Source organism: Syngnathoides biaculeatus, chromosome 6 (assembly GCF_019802595.1).
Source record: "Syngnathoides biaculeatus isolate LvHL_M chromosome 6, ASM1980259v1, whole genome shotgun sequence".
NCBI lineage: Eukaryota > Metazoa > Chordata > Actinopteri > Syngnathiformes > Syngnathidae > Syngnathoides > Syngnathoides biaculeatus.
The window spans coordinates 5,333,707-5,360,793 of record NC_084645.1 but is presented as its reverse complement, the minus strand read 5'-3'; the positions used below and the strand labels follow the sequence as shown (position 1 = coordinate 5,360,793).

The 27,087-nt window shown below is 43.5% G+C and overlaps 1 protein-coding gene across 6 annotated transcripts in view; it reads right to left on the bottom strand.

The window, feature by feature from the left end:
* Positions 1–27,087, bottom strand: part of LOC133502463 (cytosolic carboxypeptidase 4) — a 213,804-nt gene that overhangs the window by 26,372 nt on the left and 160,345 nt on the right. For 5 of the 6 annotated variants that reach the window (XM_061823278.1, XM_061823274.1, XM_061823273.1 and 2 more), the window contains 2 exons: positions 20,794–20,926; positions 20,423–20,576 (listed from right to left, as the gene is read on the bottom strand). In XM_061823278.1, the coding sequence (XP_061679262.1) occupies positions 20,423–20,576; positions 20,794–20,926 (287 nt within the window). The remainder of the gene's footprint in view (positions 1–20,422; positions 20,577–20,793; positions 20,927–27,087) is intronic. The other variant, XM_061823276.1, reaches the window with a different exon arrangement.

Genomic DNA, 27,087 nt, shown 5'->3' with positions numbered 1-27,087 from the left:
CTGAATACATGAATATGGAATACTATTTTCTGACTCCTGCACCTGTTGGGACACACCCTCACATCCTCAGTATTAATATTAATTAATTAATAAATTAATATTAATAATATATACAGTAGAATCTACAGCATCGAAGAGTCTACAGCAGTGGTCACAGATTTGTGACCTATGGGATGAAAGTTTGTTGCCCCGTCTTAATGTGAAAGATTAAATGGCCACTTACATGTAAAACGTAATTTGTAGTCTGTTGTTAATAAAAAATAAATAAATCAGCCAGAATGGACCCATCCGTTTGTTAACAGCACATCAGAATGTTACCGTGTATGGATTTTTGCATCTTCTGCCATGAAAATCCTCCAGGCGGCGGAGGCCATTAGTCCCGGACCCCAAAGCTAGGCTAAAGGCCTCCGCCACCACTGAAGGCAGGCCACAAGCTCCGACAGCGGCCACGAGCGAGCTTCCAGGCGTCGGAGGCCGTTAGCCTCGGACATCGAAGCTAGGCTAAAGGCCTCCGCCACCACCGAAGGTGGGCCACAAGCCCCGGCAGCGGCCGTGAGCAAGCTTCCATCGAAGCTTGGCTAAAGGCTTCCGCCGCGACCAAAGCTCAGCTAAAGGCCTCCGCCACCTGACTCGCTCGTCAGACTCCACATTATTCCCGTCCGAATAACCATCCGGGGCTGCCAGCTTGGAGCTTCCGGGGGCCTTTGTTCACATGCACTTATGTCGCATGTAGGCCTCCGAGTAGTCAGACTCCGCGTCATTCCGCCCGAAGAACCATCCGAATATTGAACATTAATTACAGCCATAGGTTCAAATCTGTATGGAAGTATTCTTTCCGATCAACCGATACTGCTATTTCTTCATTAGATGAGGATAAATCCGAGAAATCAGCACTGGGTATAATGGTGATTCATGGAATCGAGCCTTTGTTCCGGCACGGTACACGTCACATATGGCCACGTAGATCATGTGACTCGCGAAAATGGCAGCGCCTCTGAAAATTCGTCATTGTTGATAAAAATCTTCTCAAAACACTATTAAATGAGAGAGGATTTAACATCACATTGTCAAAATAGGGTATATATAACATGACCTATTGATAGACTGTTCATGCAAAGCACTGGATTTCCCCTTTAATTTTAGTGTGGCCCGCAAGCGTCACGTGAATGACCCTTGTTGTATGCAGAGCTGAACGAACCAATCAGCGTGAGGTATATGGCTCTCAAGGGTGGGACATCCACCGAACTTATTGTGTACTCGTGACATTACACAAGACCTCGAGATCCAGTCAAAATCAGCACGTTCAATGGCTCACTGCATTCATTTGCTCGCTCAGTATGTCCAATGCCTCACTGCCTTCACTCGCTCGCTTGCTCATTCTTTCCTCCAATCAACTGGGTGGAGGAGGAGCTGTGAAGCCGCTGACTCTGATCATAACGATCTCGGTCATCCATGTGGACGCCTGCGAACACGGAAACTGAAATTTTAACGCGACACTGACTCCAAGTGGAATTATTATTTTTCATCCCTGTGATTACAAGGTACAGAAAGTTGGTCAAAAAGATATGGCACCAAAAAAGTAGAATTTCCAACTTAGTGAGGATAAAATGTGAGTCTATTGAACCATTCTCTCCAACCATCTGTGCGAGACGAGCTCTTTTTAATATCAGGTCACTGGGTAAGAAATCAATGTTGATCAATGACATCATTACAACCTATGGTCTGGACTTTTTCATGTTAAATGAAACGTCGTTAACAGAAAGGTGACCCAAAGATTATTGTTGTTATAATTTATAGACCTCTAAGATATAATCAAAAATTTGTGGAGGATTTTTCAGAACTGCTGTCAGTAATTTGGACTAAGTACAACTATTTTGTCATAACAGGGGACTTTAACATTCATGTTGACAATAACATGGAAAAAACATACAAAGAACTTTCTGCAATACTAGACACATTTGACCTCTCTCTACATATTAAGAGTCCAACTCACACTCGAGGTCACATCTTAGACCTCATGAATGCTGTCGCTCCTGTTAAAACTAAGACCATGCTGAGGTGACCGAAAACACCGTGAGATTGGAGTGTAGGAAAGTGGAACGCAAGTGGAGAAAAGCTAAACTCCAAACTGACTATGACCTCTACAGACAGTGTCTTTGTAATTTTAACCAAGAGTTAGAGTACACAGCAACACTTTTCTGAAATCATCAGTAAGAACCTCAACAATACTCGTGCTCTATTTGGTGTGGTTGACAAACGTACAACTCCTCCGAATCAGATCGATCCAGAACTCGTAACACCAGACAAATGCAATGAGTTTGCCCGTTATTTTAATGAAAAAATACAATCCATCAGCTCAAATGTCAGCACAAATCAGCAAAAAGATAGCTCACATGAGCTCACATATGAAGCCACCCAGAGAAAACTGTATTTGAAGCCATCAATGAGCTGTCTCTACTCAATACCATCTGACTTTTTCAAAACTATTGTGACGTCACTGATACCTGATTTGCAGCAAATAATCAATTGCTCACTTCAGTCTGGCAAAGTTCCAAAAGCTCTTAAAATAGCTGCTGTTAAGCCTCTTCTAAATAACAGAGCACTGGATGACTCCATGTTAGCAAGCTATAGACCTATCTCAAATCTCTCGTTATAGCCAAGATTCTTGAGAAAGTTATTTTTAATCAACTCAGCAATTTCTTTTAATTTAAATGGACTTTTTGACAAATTTCAATCAGGTTTCTGAACTCATCACAGTAGAGAATCTGCTCTTAATCAAAGTGCTAAATGATATAAGGTTGGATACTGAGGAAATATGTCAATTTTGGTCTTGTTGGATCTAAGCCCGGCTTTTGATATGGTAGATCACAATATACTACTAAACAGGTTGGAAACGTGGGTAGGGCTAAATGGAACACTCCTTAAATGGTTTAGGTCCTACCTGGAGGAAATTAGCTACTTTGTGACCATTGGAGGTCCTCGGTCTCAGCGAATGGCAATGACCTATGGGGTCCCTCAAGGGTCAGTTCTTGGACCTCTCCTGTTCAGCCTGTATATGCTACCCTTGGGTAAATTCTTCAAAACTTTAATTTTGACTACCATAGCTATGCAGAAGACACACAGTTATATTTAGCAGTGTCTCCAGATGACTACAATTCAATTGAGGTATTGTGCCACTGTCTAAATCAGATAAATAACTGGATGAGCCCAAAATTTTCTTCAACTAAATCACAACAAAACTGAGACAAATGTTTTTAGCAATAAAGAAAAGAGAATTTCTTTTAGTAAAGACCTGGACCGTCTATCTTTAAAAACCAAAAACCAAGTCCAAAACCTTGGTGTTCTGATTGATTCCAACCTGACTTTCAATAATGTAGGGATTTGCGAGTTTGGAGCCTATGGTCACGAGTCGAGGAAGATATGACCAATGATTAGAAAAAGTTAACAGCAAATGGATTTATTACAAAGGAATGTGCAATTCAGAGGTCCGGGTCTTATCTAGGTATCTGCCGCACACGAAACGTGTGTCTTCTGGCAGGATAGCCAAAGAAGAAGACAAGAGCTGCCTGGTAACACAAGGTTTTTATATGTACGGGTCCATGGTAAAAGTGGTTAAGCCCCCCTCCCCCCCACCACCCAGATCCCCCCGCCCCCCCCCCCACCTCGCAGTCTGGTCCTGGGCTAGGATGGTAACTTTCCGCTCCTTATCTGGTGTCGTTCGTCTCCACGGCAACGCCTGAGAGAGGAGGATGCCACCAGCCAGTTTTCTGCGTACAAAGATCAAGGACAACCACCGGCTCCACAACACATCCTTGTCTGATTAGCAAATGGACAACACTTTACCTGTTGATTAAATGTATAAGGTCATATTTAAGCAAATAATGAAACTGCAATAAAAGTAAAATAGTCTTCAATAATCATATCAAATGAATCACAAAAACTGCCTTCTACCATCTGAGAAACATATCTAGAGTGAAAAGCTGATCCATGCTTTTATCTCAAGTAGACTTGACTAGTGTAATGGTCTTCTGACTGGACTCCCCAAAAAGAGTATTAAACAGCTGCAGCTCATTCAGAATGCTGCAGCTCGCGTTCTGACGAAAACAAAGCAGTCAGAGCATATAAAATTTGATGGCAAAAAAGAAAATTGATCATTTGAACTCGAAGAAAAGTGTCCAGGAAAGAGAGAATACTAGTGAAATGTAAAAGACAAAAAGCTCTCTCAGCATGTGGTGTTGTCCTCGCAAACAGTCCCTTTGACTTCAGGAAAGACTTGAGCATAGTAGCAGTAAGAACAGCAAGATAACAAAATGTTCTGAAAGAGTCAGAAAAAGATAAAAAAAAGTGGACAGGAAGAACAAACAATTAGGCAGAAAGATCTGTTTTATACAAAGGAAGATAATGAGAGAGGACCAGTGTAAAGGACACTAGACACAAACAGACAAGAGGCAGTAAAAAATAAATAAAAAACACTGACATACTATTACCTTCACATTATGAGACAACACCACACAGAATGACTAGATCAGACCTGACTGACTTGAAATAACGCCGACTCGACTATTTTAGTGTATAGGACTTGAACTAAGAATTGTGTTAAAAATGGTGTGGAAGTTATTACTTCACACAAACCCGACAAAAATCAATCTGCAATAAATTTGAAAATTCAGAGAGCAACCAAGGATTTTAGACATAGAACAAATTAAGTAAATTAAACAAGAAGAGTAAAACAAAAGGATGAGCCTTTTGAGGAATACGGAGTAAAAATGACAACTGTATTTAAATGGGCCTCTTCAACAGCAGTTGAAGGATCCTCTCCAGGTTCAAAAGATGCAATTCGCAGCTAAGTTAACAAACATTACATCGGCCTGTCCACAGGCACATTAGAGGAGTATTTAAATCACATCCTATATACTAAAAACAGAAAAATAAGTAAAAGAAGAAAAAAATAAGTGAAACAGAAGTATACAGATATCTTTTATCAAGACCGAGGTGCATTCTCAGCAAAAATGAGACTTAAACAAAAAATAAAATAAAATAAAACATCTGTTTGAAACAGGCATAAACTGAGTGAAAATGAACCAGAAATGTGTAAATAAGTTAAGAACAGGACGCAACCTTCGCGCAGGAAGAACAATTTCAGATGATAGAAAAAAAAAACATTTGTACTTAAATCACCAAATCCACAAACAAATTATGCAACGATAACTGCACCTTTGTCCACATTAAAGTATGAGGAAGACCTCAAAAGGACATCATTGTTACAAAGGACAGAAGAATCAGAAAAAAGCTTTCTGTGAGATAAAAAAGGAACTAGTATCAAATTATAGCAAATTCCTTTGTGGAGATAGTAGATTGTAAAGGTCATTTTGTGACCTATGTTTTAGTGCAACAACATAGAGACTCAGCGTAGCATGTGCATTACCCTAGTGTATGAGCAGTTATTGTGACATCTATTGCTGTAAGAAACTAGTTCTACCATAAGTTTGTTCCATCCTCTGATTTTAAGACCACGTCATAAGGATGGTTCAAAGCATGATTGTCAAAAGTAGCAGAAACATGAGGCAAAAGCAGAAGTGGCCTGAGAGATCAGTCTTTAGAAAGATAAGAAGTGTTATTTGTAGATGGCTCATCCAAGACAATGCATGGTATAGACAGCCAATATGCAATTGCAACAGTGCACGTTTTTGCGCAGTACTGGAAAAATAGCGGGATTTCATCCACAGCCAAAATAACACATCAGGTGAAAAAAAAAATCAAACAAATATAGGACTTCATTGGGAAATGCAATACCAAAGCAAGCTGCATACAAGAAAAAAAAATCAGATGATGTCATTTTTGGGCAGAACAAGTTATTTCTGAATCTGAGTTCCAAATTATGCACTGAATTTAGTAATATATGAGATAGAAAGTGACATCATTGTTGAAATAAATCGATGGAGCAGAAAAAGCCCTTCATCAAATATAACAAGTTTTTGTGTCAAATACAACACTGTCACGAACGGGACACAAGGGTGGACCCAAATGCACGACTCCAGAGACAAGCAGACAGTGCAGAGGAAATGAGAGTGGTCAGTGGACAGGCGTGGGTCGGTGCACGGAGAGCAGAAGTCAGGCAAACAGGAGTGCGGGAACGAGGCAACAAGGACGACGATCTAGCGGAGGACAAGTCGTCCCCCAAGTCCTATATATACTGGGCGTCATCAACTGTAACACGGTGCAGGTGTGCTCTGACTAATTGGCTTGCCAAGCCCAGCCTGGGCAGGAAGCCCGGAGCATGACAAACACGAGCCTTGACAGATAACAGCAAACACCTTATCTGGATGGTGGGTTCTAAAGGTCAATTTGGCGGGGGTAGGCCACCGCAGCACCGCGTCGACCTTCCCGGGGTCCATCCGTATCTCTCCCTCAGCCAGGACGAAGCCCAGGAAGGACACGGATGCCCGATGGAATTCACACTTATCCATATTCACGTACAATTGGTGCTGCTTCAGACTCCGGAGCACCTCTCTGACTTGTTGAATGTGAGAGGTTAGGTCTGCTGAAAAGATGAGAATGTCATCCAGGTATAGTGCCCTGTGGGGGTGTTGAACACCGTCTTCCACTCATCCCCTTCCCGAATCCGCACCAGATGGTAAGCGCTGCGCAAGTCGAGCTTGGTGAAGATCCGGGCTCCCTGAAGGAGTTCGAATGCTGTAGCGATCAGCGGCAAAGGTTACCTGTTCTTGACTGTGATGTCGTTCAGTCCTCGGTAGTCGCCGCAGGGTCGCAGCGTGGAGTCCTTCTTCTTGACAAAAAAAAAACCCCGCACCGGCTGGTGAGGATGAGGGGCGAATGAGTCCGGCTGCCAGCGAGTCCTCGATGGAGTCTCTCATGGCTTGGTGCTCTGGTCCTGTTAACGAGAACAGTTTCCCTCTGGGAGGAGAGGTGCCTGGCAGGAGTTCAATCGCGCAGTCGTATGACCGATGTGGCGCCAGAGACTTTGCCTTAGATTCAGAGAAGACCTCCCGTAGGTCATGGTAGCAGTAGGGCACCGTGGTCAGCTCCGGGGCAGTACTAGGTTCTGTTAGCCGAACCGGCGTGACTTGAATACCCTTGTCTTCCTGGACAGCGAAACAGCGACTGAGACAGTCCTCTCCCCAAGTCTTGATCTGACCCGTGGTCCAATCTATGTGCGGGTTATGTTCTTTGAGCCACGGGCTGCCCAGGATGATGTCGCTACTACGTGCGTTGAAGACATGAAAGCTAATACGCTCCGAGTGAGCGTCCGGAAAGCTCATACGTAGCGTCTGAGTGCGATGTGTAAACCGACAAAGGAACTTGCCGTTGGCGGCATAGGTGTGACGAAGCCATTGCATGGGGAAAGTTGCTGCCCCCAGCTCCTCGACCACGCGGGGATTCATCAGGTTTGCGTTGGACCCGGAATCTATGAAAGCCGTCACAGTGCATGAACGGGAGTCTGTTCCCAAGGTGAGGTGAAGAAGGGACCTCCCTGACCCCGCCACGGTATACCGCACACTCACCGGAGTAGAGATCCTGATGTCAGAGTGCTCTGGTCGAATCGGGCAGCGGGCGATCAAGTGTCCAAACGCCCGCAGTAAAAACAGCGCCCCTCCCGTCGCCGGCGCAGACGCTCCTCCACTGGCCCCTCGAGACCCTCCACCTGAGTGGGTTCAGCAGTGGACGACTGGACCCCTCCCTCTCTCCCTCAGTCATCACGGCTAGTTGATCCTCCATTACTAGTCGCTGGTCAACCTTGAGGGCCAACGCGATGAGTGTATCCAGCAAGGGAGGAAGATCTACAGCGATGAGGAGACCCCGGATTTGGGGGGAAAGCCCCTGGAAAAAGGCGTCGTGCAGGGTGTCCTCGTTCCATCGGCTCTCGGCGGCGCAGATTCGGAACTCAATGGCGTAGGCGAACACGCAGCGACGTCCTTGACGAATCGTCATGAGGGAGGACGCCGCCTGGCGTTCCGGAGCCGCGTAATGGAAAACTTGGGTGAGTGCGCAGACGAACCTCGTCCATGAACGGCAGATCTCCGAGTTACGACTCCACTCGGCAGTGGCCCACGCCTCCGCCCTCTCCGTCATGTGGGAGATGACGAAGGCGATGCGGGAGCGGTCCGTGGGAAAAGCGGCCGCTTGCAGTTCAAAATGGAGATCGCACTGAACGAGGAAAGGCTTGACGTTCCCCGAGTCGCCTGAGAATCATTCCAGTTGGGGGAGCGGGGTAACGCTGCTAAAGGGGAGCTCCATGGAGAACGGTGGAGTGGCCACCATTGGTGTGGCAACCACGCTAGCCTGGGAGGTTAGCCACGGCTCCAGGCTGGTGCAGATCTCATGGAGCCTCTTGTTGGTTACCTTGAGAGCAGCCTCTTGCTTGACCAGACGCTTGCCCTGAACTTGCAGCGCACGGCGGATGGCTTCGGAGTCGGCTGGGTCCATGTTTTGGCCAGATCGTTCTGTCACGAACGGGGCACGAGGGTGGACCCAAATGCACGACTCCAGAGACAAGCAGACAGTGCAGAAGAAATGAGGGTGGTCAGTGGACAGGCGTGGGTCGGTGCACGGAGAGCAGAAGTCAGGCAAACAGGAGTGTGGGAACGAGGCAACAAGGACGATGATCTAGCGGAGGACAAGTCGTTCCCCAAGTCCTATATATACTGGGCAGGAAGCCCGGAGCATGACAAACTCGAGCCTTGACAGATAACAGCAAACACCTTATCTGGATGGTGGGTTCTAAAGGTCAATTTATGACCTCAGCAAATAGTCAATATGCTTTGCCACAGTGCACACCTTTGCGCAATACTGAAAGAATAGAAGTTTGATAACAACATCAAATCAGTTCCATGTGCAGAACTCGTCGGAAACACTAGGAGCTGTGCAACGGCCACAGACCTTAGTTGTATGCAAATGTGATACACACAAAAAAATCACAAGAGAAAATGATTTTACAGATACGAAGATAAAGGAATAAGTCTTCAAAACCATTTCTGAGGCTAAAAGAGACAGTGTCGCAACAAAATTTAGATAACCAAAGACCAATTAATGTCCAACAACAAAGCTCAATGCAAGAACAGGAAAATTGGCACGAGGGAGGGAGAATAAATGAATAAAAAGACGGAGTTTATGTTAAAAAAGAACAAAAACCCATTTTACAAAAAACATTATACAAATGGGAGGCCATTTTGAGCCATGCTTTTTACATGCCTCAACAGGAGGGAAATGAAGCGAATATACATTATACAATTAATGGATTTTTTTTTTGTAAAGCATGTTTGATCTGTGCTAAACATAACCCACAAGGCTCAGACCAAAAAGGGGCAGGTTTCCGATACCAACTTATCCCTTTCAAAGAATCTTCTTCTTCTGTTCCTTTCGGCTTGTCCCGTTAGGGGTCGCCACAGCATATCATCTTTTGCCATCTTAGCCCATCTTCTGCATCTTCCTCTCTAACCCCAACTGCCCTCATGTCTTCCCTCACCACATCCATAAACCTTCTCTTTGGTCTTCGTCTCGCTCTTTTGCCTGGCAGCTCCATCCTCAGCACCCTTCCACCAATATACTCACTCTCTCACCTCTGAACATGTCCAAACCATCGAAGTCTGCTCTCTCGAATCTTGTCTCCAAAATATGCAACTTTGGCTGTCCCTCTAATGAGCTCATTTCTATTCCTAACCAACCTGCTCACTCCGAGCGAGAACCTGAACATCTTCATTTCTGCTACCTCCAGTTCTGCTTCCTGTTGTTTCTTCAGTGTCACCGTCTCTAATCCGTACATCATGGCCGGCCTCACCACTGTTTTGTAAACTTTGCCCTTCATCCTAGCAGAGACTCTTCTGTCACATAACACACCGGACATCTTCCGCTAGCTGTTCCAACCTGCTTGGACTCGTTTCTTCACTTCCTTACCACATCACCATCGCTCTGGATTGTTGACCCCAAGTATTTGCAGTCTTCCACCCTCGCTATCTCTTCTCCCTCTACCCTCACTCTTCCCCCTCTACCTTTGTCATTCACGCACATATATTCTGTTTTACTTCGGCTAATCTTAATTCCTCTCCATTCCAGTGCATGTCTCCATCTTTCTAATTGTTCCTTTGCATGCTCCCTGCTTTCACTGCATATGACAATATCGCTTACGAACATCATGGTCCAAGGGGATTCCAGTCTAACCTCATCTGTCAGCCTATCCATTACCACTGCAAACAGGAAGGGGCTCAGAGCTGATCCCTGATGCAGTCCCACCTCCACCTTAAATTCTTCTGTCACACCTCAGGCACACCTCACCATTGTTCTGCTGCCATCATACATGTCGTTTACTATTTTATCATACTTCTCTGCCACACCAGACTTATGCATGCATTACCACAGTTCCTCTCTTGGTACTCTGTCATAGGCTTTCTCTAGATCCACAAAGACACAATGTAGCTCCTTCTGACCTTCTCTGTACTTTTCCACTAGCATCCTCAAGGCAAATAATGCATCTGTGGTACTCTTTCTAGGCATGAAACCATACTGTTGCTCGCAGATACTTACTTCTGTCCTGAGTCTCGCCTCCACTACTCTTTCCCATAACTTCATTGTGTGGCTCATCAACTTTATTCCTCTATAATTCCCACAGCTCTGAACACCCCCTTTGTTCTTAAAAGTGGGAACTAGAACACTTTTCCTCCATTCTTCAGGCATCTTTTCGCCAGCTAGTATTCTGTTGAATAAGTTGGTCAAAAACTCCACAGCCATCACTACAATTGCTTCCATACCTCTGCCAGTATGTCATCAGGACCAACTGCCTTTCCATTTTTCATCCTTTGTAGTGCCTTTCGGACTTCACCCTTACTAATCATTGCCACTTCCTGGTCCTTCACACTTGCCTCTTCAACTCTTCCTTCTCTCTCATTTTCTTCATTCATCAACTTATTTCCATCTCTATCTTAATCACCCTTACCTGGTGCACATTCTTCCCATCTCTATCCCTCTGTCTGGCCAACCTGTTGAGATCCTTTTCTCCTTCTTTCGTGTCCAACCTGGTGTACATGTCTTCATATGCCTCTTGTTTAGCCTCTGCCACCTCGACCTTTGCCCCACCTCGCATCTCGATGTACTCCTTTCGCCTCTCCTCAGTCCTCTCAGTGTCCCACTTCTTCTTCGCTAATCTCTTTCCTTGTATGACTCCCTGTATTTTGGGGTTCCACCACCAAGTCTCCTTCTCCCCTTTCCTACCAAAAGACACACCAAGTACTCTCCTGCTTGATTCTCTAATTTCCTCTGCTGTGTAGTCCAGTCTTCCGGGAGCTTCTGCTGTCCATCGAGAGCCTGTCTCAACTCTTTCCAAAAGGCCACACAACATTCTTCCTTTATCAGCTTACACCAGTTGGTTCTCTGCTCTACCTTTGTCTTCTTAACCTTCCTACCCACCACCAGAGTCATCCTACACACCACCATCCTATGCTGTCGAGCTACACTCTCCCCTACCACTACTTTACAGTCAGTAATCTCCTTCAGATTTCATCATCTGCACAAAATATAATCCACCTGCGTGCTTCTACCTCCACTCTTGTAGATCACTATATGTTCCTCCCCCTTCTGGAAATAAGAGTTCACTACAGCCATCTCAATCCTTTTTGCAAAGTCCACCACCATCTGTCCCTCAAAGTTCCTTTCCTGGATGCCTTACCCATCACTTCTTCATCGCCCCTGTTTCCTTTACCAATATGTCCATTACAATCTGGACCAATGACAACTCTCTCGCTGTCTGGGATGCCCAGAACTACTTCATCTAGTTCCTTCCAGAATTTTTCTTTCAACTCTCGGTCACATCCTACCTGTGGGGCATAGCCGCTAACCACATTCTACATAACACCCTCAATTTCAAATTTTATTCCCATCACTCGATCTGATACTCTTTTCACCTCCAAGATATTCTTAGCCAGCTCTTCCTTTAAAATAACCCTTACTCCATTTCTCTTCCCATCTACTCCGTGATATAATAATTTAAACCCTGCTCCTAAACTTCTAGCCTTACCACCTTTCCACCTGCTCTCTTGGATACACACAATATCAACCTTTCTCCTAATCATCAATTCAACCAACTCCTGAGCTTTTCCTGTCATTGTCCTAACATTCAAAGTCCCTACACTCAGTTGTAGGCTCTGTGCATTCCTCTTTTTCTTCTGACGATGGATCCGGTTTCCTCCTCTTCTTTGTCTTCGACCCACAGTAGCTGAATTTCCACTGACGCCCTGCAGGTGAGCACTGCCGGTGGTGGTTGTTGTTAACCCGGGCCACGACCGATCTGTTATGGGATTCTTTTGATGAATGCTCATATTTGTTTGGCACAGTTTTTTTTACGCCGGATGCCCTTCCTGACGCAACCCTCAGCATTTATCCGGGCTTGGGACCGGCCTACATATTGCACTGGTTTGTGCCCCATAGGGCTGCATTTCCCTTTCAAAGATTATATATACATTTTATTGAATTAGGTCAAAGTGAAAAAAAAAATACTGTTTGGCCATTGCAGAAGCATTCGCTAAATGGATAGTTATTTCCAAAAAAAAAAAAAAAAAACGTTTGATGCTGTAACAGTAGCAAATGTATTATGTCGGGACATAATACCATACTATGGCATTCCAAAAGCAAATTATAAGTGACAATGGAATGCGCTTTGTAAATCAAAGAAAAAAATATATGGACAAGTAGGGAAAAATGTGTCATATTGATTTAAAACATCATTGCACTTAAAGGTGTGACGAAGGAGCATTGGCGCTCTCTTAAGTTACCGATCATGCCAACATCTTAAAAAATAAATAAATTAAATAGAAAACTAAATTTACGTTAATTTGACATATTGTAAAAAGGTCATTTCAATCGAGGATCCATTTGGTTAGTTGAGTTGAAAGCTGACCCGAGGCTGGGTGCAGACTTATAGTGTCTAAAAATAGCCAAAAGTCAGAGAAGACATTAAAAGACATTTTACCTATTAGGGAAACCTAGATGAAATGCCTACCTTAAAAGTGGCTAAGTCCCAAATTAGGAGGCTGTGGCGTGGTCGTAATCATGATAACATTCTTATTGCGTATGATACATTTTTGGAGCCTCGGAATGTTGTCCTACGATGAAAAATATTTGACATTCCCAATCATTTTGAGCACCACCAAAGTACCCTTGAAACCACCTTCTTATGAAGAAGCAAGCACACCTCATGTTGCTTCTTTGCAAAGACAAGAATAGTCACAGGTCCACAGAAATAACTACTAGTACCTCTTCTTCAAAATTAAAATTAACAGAAGTAAAAGTGATCCAAAAACTAGAGCCTGGTGACTGGTTTCAAATTGCAACAGGCATTTCCGGTTTGGTTTCCTATGGTAGAACAATGTTGGCACGGTGGAGCAGTTGTAGAGTGTTGTCCTCATGGTTTTGAGGACTGGGGTTCAAATCCTGCCAAATGATTGTACCTTTGAATTTGGAGTGGAACAGTACCTGATAATGAATGTAAAAAAAATTGATTTTGTGTTTACACTAACTTCATTTGAAAATTAAAAAAACAAAACATTGTTTTCTAATGACATAGCACTGAGTAATTTCACATGCATGAAATTGATGAGAACTGGAAGCAAATTTATCAACTTTGATGTGTAAATCCATTTTTGTGATTGACAGTACATTTAAGTCATTGTCGCGTCAGGACATCTGTTGATGATGCAGAGGTAACAGGCTTTTGGAGAAATTGGAAAAAGAAAGGGATGGGTTCTTGTGTGTTGATAACACTATTGTCTTATCTATTCATATGATGTCTATTTATGGATTACATCTACTGTACATGCAGTTTACCAAACACTGGCATAGACGGAAGAGCAGCAGAATGGGAACAACAAAATTGTTTTAACATACATTGACACCACTGATGTTCCAAGTAAGTATAAATTGACTGATGAAATGATTGCAGGATTTGAGTCCTCAGGTGGTTGGTGTAAAGCCAACAAAAATGTAGACAGAATCAACTGCATTCATTAGAATGTACAATAGGGGGGAAAAAATGGGCAGTTGGACACAAAGATGGTTTGAAGCTGTGCAGGAGCTCTGCTACTTCATTTATTGCATTCCAAGGTGGAGTCGCTGTTGACATGTTGGCTGAGAGAGCGGAACTTTGTGCTATGTTCAGAGAACAATGTCGCACACTTCTCGCCAAACATTATAGCTGTGAAGAAGTCACACACCAACGCTATAAGAGAGTCTACGAACCCTTCATGGTGAAATCTGAAAAACATTTTGGTGTTGGTGCTTCCGTGTGGGACTCCTGGATGAGTGCCTTTGGAAAATACAAAGCTTTGACATCCTCAATTTGGTATGTCACTGTTTTCGCAGGAATATTGACCTTGTGTGGATGCTGTTGCATTCTTTGTGTTCTCATTTGTAAAAATTATTAACACGATTTTCCACAAAGGAACAGGTGGTGGAGATGTATCCTTTAATGATGAAGAATATTGATGGAGTGACAGCGATGACGATTTGACATTAAACTTGTCTGACTTGTTTCTAGGTCCATATTATGAGTAAACCTTTTTTTTCCCTCTGTGTATGTTTATTTGTTTTAAGAAAAAAAATGATTTTAGTACTAGATGATAGAGAATATGACTGATAATAGAGATTGAGAATTTGTGCCAATACATAATAAACAGGAGGGAAATGTAGAGTTAGTATTTTATCCTGCATTTGTTTATATCATCTTTGCCTTCCGAGCGGCTGTGTGACCCGAAGTATAACCCAGTGACGCCTTCAGGAGTGATGCACCCCCTTGCTGAGCATATAATTGTATGCCTTTCGCCCAAAGCTAGTCTCCATCTTTCCCCCAACCCTTGTGAGGATAAGTGGATTAGATAATGACATGACGTGACACTTGTGTTTGAGAACTCTGCATCATTTGCACAACTGTCATTGTACCGGATCATTTAGCTGTCACTTTAAACTGCTCTAATCTTCACAATTAAATTGCTTTATTTTGGACGATTAGCATCACCACACTAGCTGTACATTTTTATTGCTCAATGACTCTCCACACGTATGTCCTTCGTAAATGTATGTGGTATTTTATTAAAGTGGCTGTAAGTTGTTGTACCAGAGTGGCTACAACTTCTTTTCCTTTCTACTTGTCTTGTTAGTGGTCACCACAGCATGTCATCTTTTTCTATGCTAGCCGACCTTCCGCATCTTCCTCTCTAAAAGCATCAGCCCTCATCTTCCCTCACAGCATCCATCAACCTTCTCTTTCATCTTCCTCTCGCTCTTTTGCCTGGCAGCTCCATCCTCATCACCCTTCTACCAAAACTGTATACAGAATTTCTCTCTGGATGTGTCCAAGCCATCGAAGTCTGTTCTCTGTCATATTACCTCCAAAGCATCTAACTTTGGCTGTCCCTCCATTGAGCTCATTTAAAATCCTGTCCAACTTGTTCACACCAAGAGGAACCTCATCATCTTCATCCTAACCCATCCATACATCATGGCTGGCTCACCACTGTTTTATAAACTTTGGTCTTTATCCTAGCAGAGACTCTTCTATCACATAACATCTGATACCTTCCCCCAGTTGTTCCAACCCAATTGGACCCGTTTCTTCTCTTTCTTATCAGACTCACAATTGCTCTGGAGACCCCAAGTATTTGATGTCTCAACCCTTGCTAGGTCTTCTTGTAAGCCTCACTCTTCCCTTCCACCTCTCTCATTCATGCACATAGTCTTACTTTGACTAATCCTCATTCCTCTTCTTTCCAGTCCAGTCCTCCAACTTTCCAACTTTTCTAATTGATAATCTAATCTAATCTAACCTTTTGAACCTGACTGCAGATCAGAATTTCATCTGCGAACATCATGGTGCAAGGGGATTCCAGTCTCACCTCATCTGTCACCCTACCAAATACCAATCAGAGCTGATCCCTGATGCAGTCTAACCTCCACCTTAAAATCTTTTGCCACCCTAATGCACACCTCATCAATGTTGTGCTGCTCTCAATCATCTCCTGTACTATTCTAACATACTTCTCTGTCCTCTGCCTTCTGCATGCAGTACCACAGTTCTTCTCCTGGTAGTCTGGCTCTAGATTCACAGACACAATGTAGCTCCTTCTGACACTCTCTCTACTTTTTCCATTAGCATTTTAAAGGCAAATAATGGACCTATGGTACTCTTTCTTGGCATGAAACCATATTGTTGCTCATGTCACGACCGGGGCTCGAGGGCGGACCCAAATGCACGACTCCAGAGGCAAGCAGGTAAAGTACAGAAAGCCTTTATTCGGTCCGTGGTCAATGATCAGCAAGTCAGTCAGGAAAAGCAGCAGTATCAGAAGTGGCAGGCTTACTAGAATGGTCAGGGAACAGGCGAGGGTCAGTACATGGTAGGTCAGGTATACAAGAGTGCGGGAACGAGGCATTTGAATCAACGAACTAGCGGAGGACTAGTTGTACCCCGTGTCCTATAAGTACTGGGTGTAATCAGCCAAAACAGGGTGCAGGTGTGTGTCGACTAATTGGCTGACCACACCCAGCCTGGAGAGGATGCCAGGAGCATGCCAGCACACAAATAATTCTGTCCTGACTCTAGCATCCACTACTCTTTCCCATAACTTTCGTGTGTGACTCATCAACTTTATTCCTCTACAGTTCTGACAGCTCTGCAAATCGCTCTTGGCCTTAAAAATGGGAACCAGCACAATTTTCCTCCATTCATCAGGCATCTTCTCAGCCACTAGAACTCTGTTGCACAAGTTGGTCAAAAACGTCAGTGCCAACTCTCCAAAATGCTTCCATACGTCTACAGATATGTCATCAGGAGCAACTGCCTTTCCATTTTTCATCCTCTTTAGTGCACTTCAAACTTTCCCCTTCCTAATCACTGTCACTTCCTTGTCCACAACACTTGATTCTTCTAATCTTCCTTCTCTCATTTTTTTTCATTCATTAACTTCTTGTAGTATTCCATCGATTTAGCACACTACTGGCTCAGCCATCTCTATCCTTAATCACCCTAATGTGTTTCACATCCTTCCAATCTCTATCCCTCTTTCTGATCAACCTGCAGGGAACCTTTACACTTTTTTTAAGTGTCCAACCTGGTGTAAATGTCCTCATGTGCCTCTTGTTTAGCCTTCACCACTTCTAGCTTTACCCTACGTCAAATCTGAAGCTATTCCTTTCTTCTGTACTCGGTACTCTGTGTCCTACCTTTTCACGACCCTCTCTGAAATAATTTCCTGTACTTTGAGGTTCCACCATCAAGTCCCCTTCTTCCCTTCCCTACCAGAAGATACAAGTACTCTCCTTCATGTCTCTCTGATTACCTTGGCTGTAGTAGTCCAGTGTTCCAGGAGCTCCTTATTTCCACCAAGAACGTGTCTCACACCTCTTTCTGAAAGTTCGCACGGTACTCTTCCTTTCTTGACTTCACTATATTTGTTATTTGTTCTACTTGTGTCTTCTTAATCTTCCTCCCCACCATTTGAGTCATCCTACTCACCACAATCCTATGCTGTCTAGGTACACTCTCCCCTACCATTACCCTGTAGTCAGTAACCTCCTTGAGATTACATCGTCTGAACAAAATGTAATCCACTTCCGTGCTTCTACTGCTACTCTTGTAGGTCACCCTATATTCCTGCCTTTTCTGGAAACCATAATTTTTGAAAAGTCCACCAACATTTGTCCCTCAAAGTTCCTTTTCTGGATTTCTTACTTACCCCTAACTTCTTTATCACAGTTTTCTTCACCAGCATGCTCATTACAATATGTACCAATCACAACACTCTCTGTGTCTGTGATTCTCAGAACTACTTCATGTAGTTCCTTCCAGAATTTCTCTTTCACCTCAAGGTCACATCCTACCTATGTGGCATAGCCACTAAGTACAATATACAGTGAAGAAAATGGGTATTTGAGAGACACTGCTATATTGTAAGCTCTCCAACTTGGAAATCAAGGAGTGGTCTGAAATTTTCGTTGTAGGTGCATCCATCCCAAGAACACCATCCTTTCTGTGAATCATGGAGGTTGTAGCATCATGCTTTGGGGGTGGTTTTTTGTTTTTTTTTTTTGCATATGGGACAGGATGACTGCACTGTATTAAGGAGAGGATGACCGCGGCCATATATTGGGAGATTTTGGGGAACAACCTCTTTCCCTCAGTCAGAGCATTGAAAATGGATTGTGGCTGGGTCTTTCAATATGACAATGACCTGAAGCACACAGCCAGGAAAACCAAAGAGTGGCTCATTAAAAACCATATCAAGGTTCTGGTGTTCCCTAGACAGGCTCCAGACCTACACCCAATAGAAAATCTTTGGAGGGAGCTGAAACTCCGTGTTTCTCAGCGACAGCCCAGAAACCTTTCTGATCTAGAGAAGACCTGTGTGGAGGAGTGGGACAAAATCCCTCCTGCAGTGTGTGCAAATCTGGTGAACAACTACAGGAAACGTTTGACCTGTGTTATTGCAAACAATGTCCACTGTACCATATATTAACATTGGTTTTCTCACGTGTTCAAATACTTATTTGCACCTGTATCAAACAAATAAATTGTTAAAAAATCATACATTCTGATTTCTGGATTTTTCTTTTTAGATTCTCTCTCTCAGAGTGGACATGGACCTACGATGAAAATTTCGGACCCCGTCCATGATTTCCAAGTGGGAGAACTTGGAATATAGTAGGGGGTTCAAATACTTATTTTCTTTACTGTACATAACACCTTCAATTTCAAGTTTCACCCTCATCACTCGATCTGACACATTGTTCACCTCCAAGTTATTCTTAGCTATTGGTTCTTTTAAAATTACCCTACTCTTTTTCTCTTCCAGTCTATACTATGATAAAATAATTTAAACCCGTAATCCTATAGTCTTACTACCGTTCCACCTGCTCTCTTGGAGGCGGAATATATCAGGCTTTCTCCTAATCATCATGTCAACCAACTCCTGATCTTTTCCTGTCATAGTCCCAACATTCAAAGTCCCTTCACTCACTTGTAGGATGTGTGCATTCCTCTTCTTCTTCTGCAATCCGCTTTCCGTCTATTTTTTGTCTTTGACCCACAAGGGCTGATTTCTCACCAACGCCCTCCAGGTAAACAGCGCCGGGGGTGGGTGCTGTTAACCCGGGACATGACCGATCTCGTATGGTATTCTTTTGATGAACGGCATATTTGTTTGGGAATATTTCATATATTCACTTCTTATATTTCATTTAATAATGGGAACTGGCACACTTTTGCTCCATTATTCATGTCTTTCCTGGCACAACCCTGCATTTATTCATGCTCGGGACCAGCCTACAGATTGCTCTGGCTTGTACCTCCATCAGACTGCATCGACCAATGAAGTGGATTAATCCTGTTAGCTGATTGGCTCTGCGTTATCACAACCTCACCCAGCATCTTCCCTTGTGGAAGCTATTCTTGTTGTAGCTCACCAGTCTTGTCCACACTGACTGTCTCGAATACTGGATCTTCACGTTGTTTTCACGGTAACTTTTATTTGTTCAAGCGAATACAATACTTTTTTTTGATTAGTTAAGCTCTTACAATGCGGTTTAAGAGCTGTGCCCTTGCAAAAACTTCCTTCAGGCGCTTAAAGCCTCTACAGGTCAAGTGAAAACCTCTCCTCCATCACCATCACAAGTCTCTCTCAGAAGGCAATGTTGATGAATGTTAATTACTGTTTGATAAATTTTAAGTGTATGAGGTTTTAATCTTCAAGATTTAAGTAAAATACATGTACTGTTGGAATCTTGGTCTCAGGTTGTACTGGATATGTAAAGTATTAATACTGTTTATATATTTTAAACATTCTTATAGCCACATACATGAAAATTCCTAGAAGGGGCGGGGGCAAATCCTACTTTGCATTTTTTCACTTTGGTCTCCATGAACCACAAAAGTACTGTATATTATCTTTCACACAAATTATCTTTTTTGGATGGAATCATTATATTTTTTTCCTTTTTGGAAGAGTATAGGCGGCACAGTGACGCAGCTGTAAAGTGTTTGTCTCACAGTTCTGAGGACAAATCCCGGCCTCCCCTTGTGGAGTTAGCATTTCCCTGTGCCTGCGTGGGTTTTCTCCGGGCACTACAGTTTCCTCTCACATCCCAAAAACATGGATTAATCAGAGACTAAAAATTGCCCCTAAGTGAGTGCGACTGTTGTCAGTTTCTATGTGCGCTGCGATTGACTGGCAACCAGTTCAGGGTGTACCCTCCCTCCTGTCCAATAGGCTTCAGCACTCCTGTGACCCTTGTGAGGATATGCAGAAAATGGATGGATGGATGGATGGAGGGATGGATGAGGAGGAAATAGTGCTTCATAATTAATTATCTGAGAAAATCTTTAAAAAAAAGCAGGTATTTAGGAGCACAATTTGAGATTAGTACTCACCCAGTTGATGAAGATCTTTATCACACTTGCTGGGAGGACATGCAGTGATCGTAACAACTGGGCAGGAGTTTCCAGATAGAGTAGGACAAATAATCTGCTGTCGGAAAAACACCTTAGAAGAAGCAACTGATCTATGCAGCAAATTCAGATGAGCCTGATGAACAAAACAGGAATTTGTAAGGTATGAATAAAAATGGCAAAATATAGCACTGTGGAGGAAGACATATTTGATTAATTCATCCAGCTACAAACTCTTTTTTTTAATTGATTAAACTGCACAATCGACAAAAGAAACCACAACTACCGCCCAGGTAACATTTTTGAAAATAATATTAGGACACAAAAATAGAGAAATAAATGAACTCACTGACCCTGAGAGCAGAGTAAGTATAAGGGTAATGGTAGGCCAGGTAACAGACATCCTCTTTGTATTTGAAGGTGATGGTAAATGTCAGTGTATAAAATGTAGTCTTCTGACTGCCACGAACTGGACAGAAGTAGTTTCTGTAAGATTGAACGAAGAAACAGTGGATGAAGTCATGTGTGGAAAAATTAATTGACTCATGTTTGTTATGTTTATTTGGATGAAGCAATGAGCTATTCTTCAAAACATCCAACTTTGAATGTCCCTCTGATGAGCTCATTTCTAATCCAATCCAACCTGCTCACTCCGAGCGAGAACCTCAACATCTTCATTTCTGCCACCTCCACTTCTGCTTCCTGTTGTCTCTTCAGTGTTTCTTTTTCCTACATCCAAGCAGAGACTCTTCTGTCACATAACACACCGGACGCCTTCCGCCAGATGTTCAAACCTGCTTAGACCTGTTTCTTCACTTCCTTACCACACTCACCATTGCTCTGGATTGTTGACCCCAAGGATTTGAAGTCGTCCCCCCTCTTCTACCCTGTAGCCTCACTCTTTCCCCTCCAACCCTCCCATTCACGCACATATATTCTGTTTTACTTCGGCTAATCTTCATTCCTCTCTTTCTAATTGGGCTTCCATCTGCTTCCTGATTTCACTGCATGTAACAGTATCATCTGCGAACATTATGGTCCAAGGGGATTCAAGTCTAACCGCATCTGTCAGCCTATCCATTACCACAGCGAAAAGGAAGGGGCTCAGAGCTGATCCATGATGCAATCCCACCTTCACCTTAAATTCTTCTGTTATGCCTAGAGCACACTTCACCACTATTCTGCTGCCCTAATACATGTCCTGTACTATTCTAACATATTTCACCGCCACACCAGACCTCCACATGCTGTACCGCAGTACCAGTAGCTCCTCTCTCTGTACTCTATTATAGGTTTTCTCTAGATCCACAAAGGCACAATGTAGCTCCTTCTGACCTTCTCAGTACTTTTCAACTAGCATCCTCAAGGCAAATAATGCATCTGTTATACTCTTTCTATGCATGAACCATATTGTTGCTCGCAGATACTGACTTCTGACCTGAGTATACCCTCCACTACTTTTTCCCATAACTTCATTGTGTGGTTCATCAACTTTATTCCTCTATAGTTGCCACAGATCTGCAAGTCCCCTTTGTTCTTAAAAATGGGAGCAAGCTCACTTTTCCTCCATTCTTCAGTCATCTTTTTCCCGCTTGTATTCTGTTGAATAAGTTGGACAAAAAATCCACAGCCACCTCTCCAAATTGCTTCCATACCTCTACCGGTATGTCATCAGGACCAACTGCCTTTCCATTTTTCATCCTTTGTAGTGCCTTTCTGACTTCGCCCTTAGTAATCATTGCCACTTCCTGGTCCTTCACACTTGCCTCTTCAACTCTTCTTTCTCTCTCATTTTCTTCATTCATCAACTTCTCAAAGTATTTTTTCCATCTATTTGGGACACTACTGGCACCAGTCAACACATTTCCATCTCGTTCGTTAATCACCCTTATCTGCTACACAACCTTCCCATCTCTATCTCTATGTCTGCCCAACCTGTAGAGATCCTTTTCTCCTTCTTTCGTACCCAACCTGGAGTACATGTCGTCATGTGCCTCTTCTTTAACCTTTGCCTCCTCGACCTTAGCCCTACATCACATCTCAATGTATTCCTTTCACCTCTCCTCAGTCCTCTTAGTGTCCCACTTCTTTGCTAATCTCTTTTCTTGTACGACTTCCTGTATTTTGGGGTTATACCACCAAGTCTCCTTCTCCCCTTTCCTACCAGAAGGTACAGAAGGTACCAAGTACTCTCCTGCCTGTCCCTCTGATCACCTTGGCTGTAGTAGTCCAGTCTTCCGGGGGCTCCTCCTGTCATTTGAGAGCATGTCTCACCTCCTTCTGGAAGGCCGCACAGCATTGTTCCTTTCTCAGCTTCTACCACATGGTTCTCTGCTCTACCTTTGTCTTCTTAATCTTCCTACCCACCAACAGAGTCGTCCTACACACCACCATCCTGTGTTGTTGAGCTACACTCTCTCCTACCACTACTTTGCAGTCAGTAACCTCCTTCAGATTACATCGTCTGCGCAGAATATAATAAACCTGCGTGCTCCAACCTCTCCTCTTGTAGGTCACTATATGTTCTTGCTCCTGGAAAAAAGTGTTCACTACTACCATTCCCAAACTTTTTGCACAGTCTACCACCATCAGTCCCTCAAAGTTCATTTCCTGGATGCTGTGCTTACCCATCACCTCTTCATCGCCCTTGTTTCCTCCACCAACATGTCCATTACAATCTGAACCAATCACAACTCTCTCTCTGTCTGGGATGCTCATAACTACTTCATCTATTTCTTTTCAGAATTTCTTTTCTCCGGGTCACATCCTACCTGTGGAGCATAGCCGCTAATCAGATTATACATAACACCATCAATTTCAAAATTTCACCTTCATCACTCTATATGATATTTTTTTCACCTTCAAGACATTCCTCGCCAGCTCTTCCTTTAAAATAACCCCTACTCCATTTCTCTTCCCATCTACCCCATGGTAAAATAATTTAAACCCTGCTCCTAAACTTCTAGTCTTAGTACCCTTCCACCAGCTCTATTTGATCCACAATATATCAACCTTTCTCCTTATCATCGTGTCAACCAACTCCTGAGCTTTTCCCTTTTCCATTTAAAGTTGCTCCACTCAGTTGTAGATGCTGTGGATTCCTCTTTTTCTTCTGCCAACAAATCAGTTTTCCTCATCTTCTTTGTCTTCAACCCACAGTAACTGAATTTACACCGACACCTTGCAGGTTAATGGTGCAAGGGGAGGGCATTGTTTCCCTGTGAATCATTTCTTCTTTTCCTTTTGGTTTGTCTCCACAGTGTGTTATCTTTTTCCATGTAAGCCTATCTCCTGCATCCTACACTCTGACAACAGCCCTGCTGTCTTCCCTCATGACATTCATCAAACTTCTCTTTGGTCTTCCTCTTGTTCGTTTGTCTGCCAGGTCCATCCTAATCACTCTTCGACCAATATACTAACTATCTCTCCTCTAGATTTGTCATAACCAATGAAGTTTGCGCTCTCTAACTTTGTCTCCAAAAGATCTAACTATCTAACAAATCTGCTAGTGTTGTTACATTCAAATATTTTTTTGTGAATCAGTTTATGAAATTATGAATTGTTTTTGCTTGGCTGCCACACGCCGGCATGAGGTGAGCGATTTGTCTGGGAGCAGAAATTGAACTGTTGAAGTGTTCTGTCACACACTTTTGAATATTCGGCAAATGACAAATGAATAGCCAGCTTACAGGCAGGGGCGGGACTGATTTGAGAGTCCTCAGCGATGCCACTCACATCAGCGAGTGACCAATGAGCAGCCAGCATTAGTCAGTGTTGTGTATAAAAAAGATGGACTTAAGGGAACTGAAGAGTGATTTCTTCTGGGGAGGGGCTTAAGCATACAGGGTGATTCAGTCACTGAATTTGTATACTGATGAATTGGAGAATTACCTGTTCATCCAAGGCATGATGTACTTGTACGATGAGAAGAGGAACAATATACTACGCAGTGATCATTCTCATGAGGTTAGCGGAGATAGCAACCGTTTCTTCAAGCTAACAGATAATTTCGAGTCAGTGAATGACATAAAAGTACAGATTTAAAATAAATATAAATTATTAATAAATGTATACATGTACACATAGGGTGACACAGTGGAACAGCTGTAGAGCCTCACAGTTCAATCCCAGGCCCGACTGGGTGGAGTTTGTATGTTCTTCCTGTGTGGATTTACTCTGGGCACTCAGGTTTCCTCCCACATCCCAAAAACATGCATTAATCGGAGACTCTAAATTGCCCCCAGGGTGTGATTGTTAGTGTGACTGTTTTCTGTGTTCATGTTCCCTGCGATTGGCTCGCAACCAGTTCAGGGTGTAACAGGCTTCCTGCCGATGACAGGTGGGAGTGGCTCCAGCACTCCCACAATCATCATGAGGAGAACCTGATCAGAAAATGGTTGGATGGAATACATGAAACTGATTTAACGCTTCTCAACACTTGACAGTTGCCACTAATCAAATGATAATAATAAGCTGAGTGAGCAGGAAGACTGGGTGGTAGATGCCGTTGTCGCGGTTGGTGTGCAAAGGATTGCCAAAAAGTCATACTAGCTGACAAGAGCTGAGATGGATATAAGCGGACATGGAAGTATGGTTGGGATCTGAGCTCGCTGCACACATTTGTTTTCAAATCTCCTCACCTTTCCAACTTTACAATGCATGACAAGAACGCAAACCCAGTTATTTTGCGCTTCACTTTTTGTGGCTTCAGTTCTTGGTGGGTTTTTTATTTTAAAAAAAGTGAAAAATACAGCCAGATCACCATATTGCGTAAAGACACATTGATACAAGGCACATGATTGGTACCTGGCACGACATCAAGAAATGAGAGTACGAGTGGATTTATCCTGTGAGGGTCATGGAAGCCTTATCCTGCAGCTTCCCTAGTCCTTCCAATTTCCTTGTTTTGCCACGCATCCACGCTGTTGACCATCTTGCATATGTACTGTTTGTTAGTGTTGTGCTTGTGAGGTTTTTTTTTTTCAAGCAATAACTTTTTTTGATTATGTAATGACTTCAAGACGGCTTTGAGGAAATTCTGGTCCACCGTCCGGTGTCTCAGGAGGGGGAAGTACTGCACTGTCAACAATATATGTAGTGAGGATGGCGCACTGCTGACCTCAACTCAGGACATTGTGAGTCATTGGGGAGAATATTTCAAATACCTCCTCCATTCCACTGACATGCCTTGCCATGAGGAAGCAGAGTCTTGGTTCTCTGAGGCGGGCTCTTCTATCTCTGAGGTTGAGGTTACTGAGGTAGTTAAAGAACTCCCAGGTGGCAGGGCTCTTGGGGGTGGATGACATTCGCCCAGAGTTCTTAAAGGCTTTGGAGATGTCACGATTCACACGCCTCTGCAACATTGCAAGGACATCGGGACAGTGCTTCTGGATTGTCAGACAAGGGTGATGGTCCCCCTTTTTAACAAGGTAGACTGGAGGGCAACATTCAATGCAGCCCTATGGGGGCACAAACCAGTGCAATCTGTAGGCCGGTCCCAAGCCCGGATAAATGCAGAGGGTTGCGTCAGGAAGGGCATCCGGCGTAAAAACTGTGCCAAACAAATATGAGCATTCATCAAAAGAATCCATACCGGATCGGTCGTGGCCCGGGTTAACAACGCCCGCCCCCGGCACTGCTAACCTGCAGGGCGTCGGTGGAAATTCAGCTACTGTGGGTCGAAGACAAGAAGAGGAGGAAACCGGACCCAGCGTCAGAAGAAAAAGAGGAATGCACAGAGCCTACAACTGAGTGTAGGGACTTTGAATGTTGGGACTATGACAGGAAAAGCTCAGGAGATGGTTGACATGATGATTAGGAGAAAGGTTGATATTCTGTGCATCCAGAGAGCAGGTGGAAAGGTAATAAGGCTAGAAGTTTGGGAGCAGGGTTAAATTATTCTACCACGGAGTAGATGGGAAGAGAAATGGAGTAGGGGTTATTTAAAGGAAGAGCTGGCTAAGAATGTCTTGGAGGTGAAAAGAGTATCAGATCAAGTGATGAGACTAAAATTTGAAATTGAGGGTGTTATGTATAATGTGGTTAGCGGCTATGCACCACAGGTAGGATGTGACCTAGAGTTAAAAGAGAAATTCTGGAAGGAACTAGATGAAGTAGTTCTGAGCATCCCAGACAGCGAGAGAGTTGTGATTGATGCAGATTGTATTAGACATATTGGTAAAGGAAACAGGGGCAATGATAGGTAAATATGGCATCCAGGAAAGGAACTTTGAAGGGCAGATGGTGGTGGACTTTGCAAAAAGGATGGAGATGGCTGTAGTGAACACTTATTTCCAGAAGAGGGAGGAACATATAGTGACCTACAAGAGCGGAGGTAGAACCACGCAGGTAGATTATATTTTGTGCAGACGATGTAATCTGAAGGAGGTTAATGACTGTAAAGTAGTGGTAGGGGAGATTGTAGCTCGACAGCATAGGATGGTAGTATGTAGGATGATTCTGGTGGTGGGTAGGAAGATTAAGAAGACAAGGTAGAGCAGAGAACCATGTGGTGGAAGCTGAGAAAGGAAGAATGTTGTGCGGCCTTCCGGAAAGAGGTGAGACAGGCTCTCGATGGACAACCGAAGCTCCCGAAGACTGGACGACGACAGCCAAGGTGATCAGAGAGACAGGCAGGAGAGTACTTG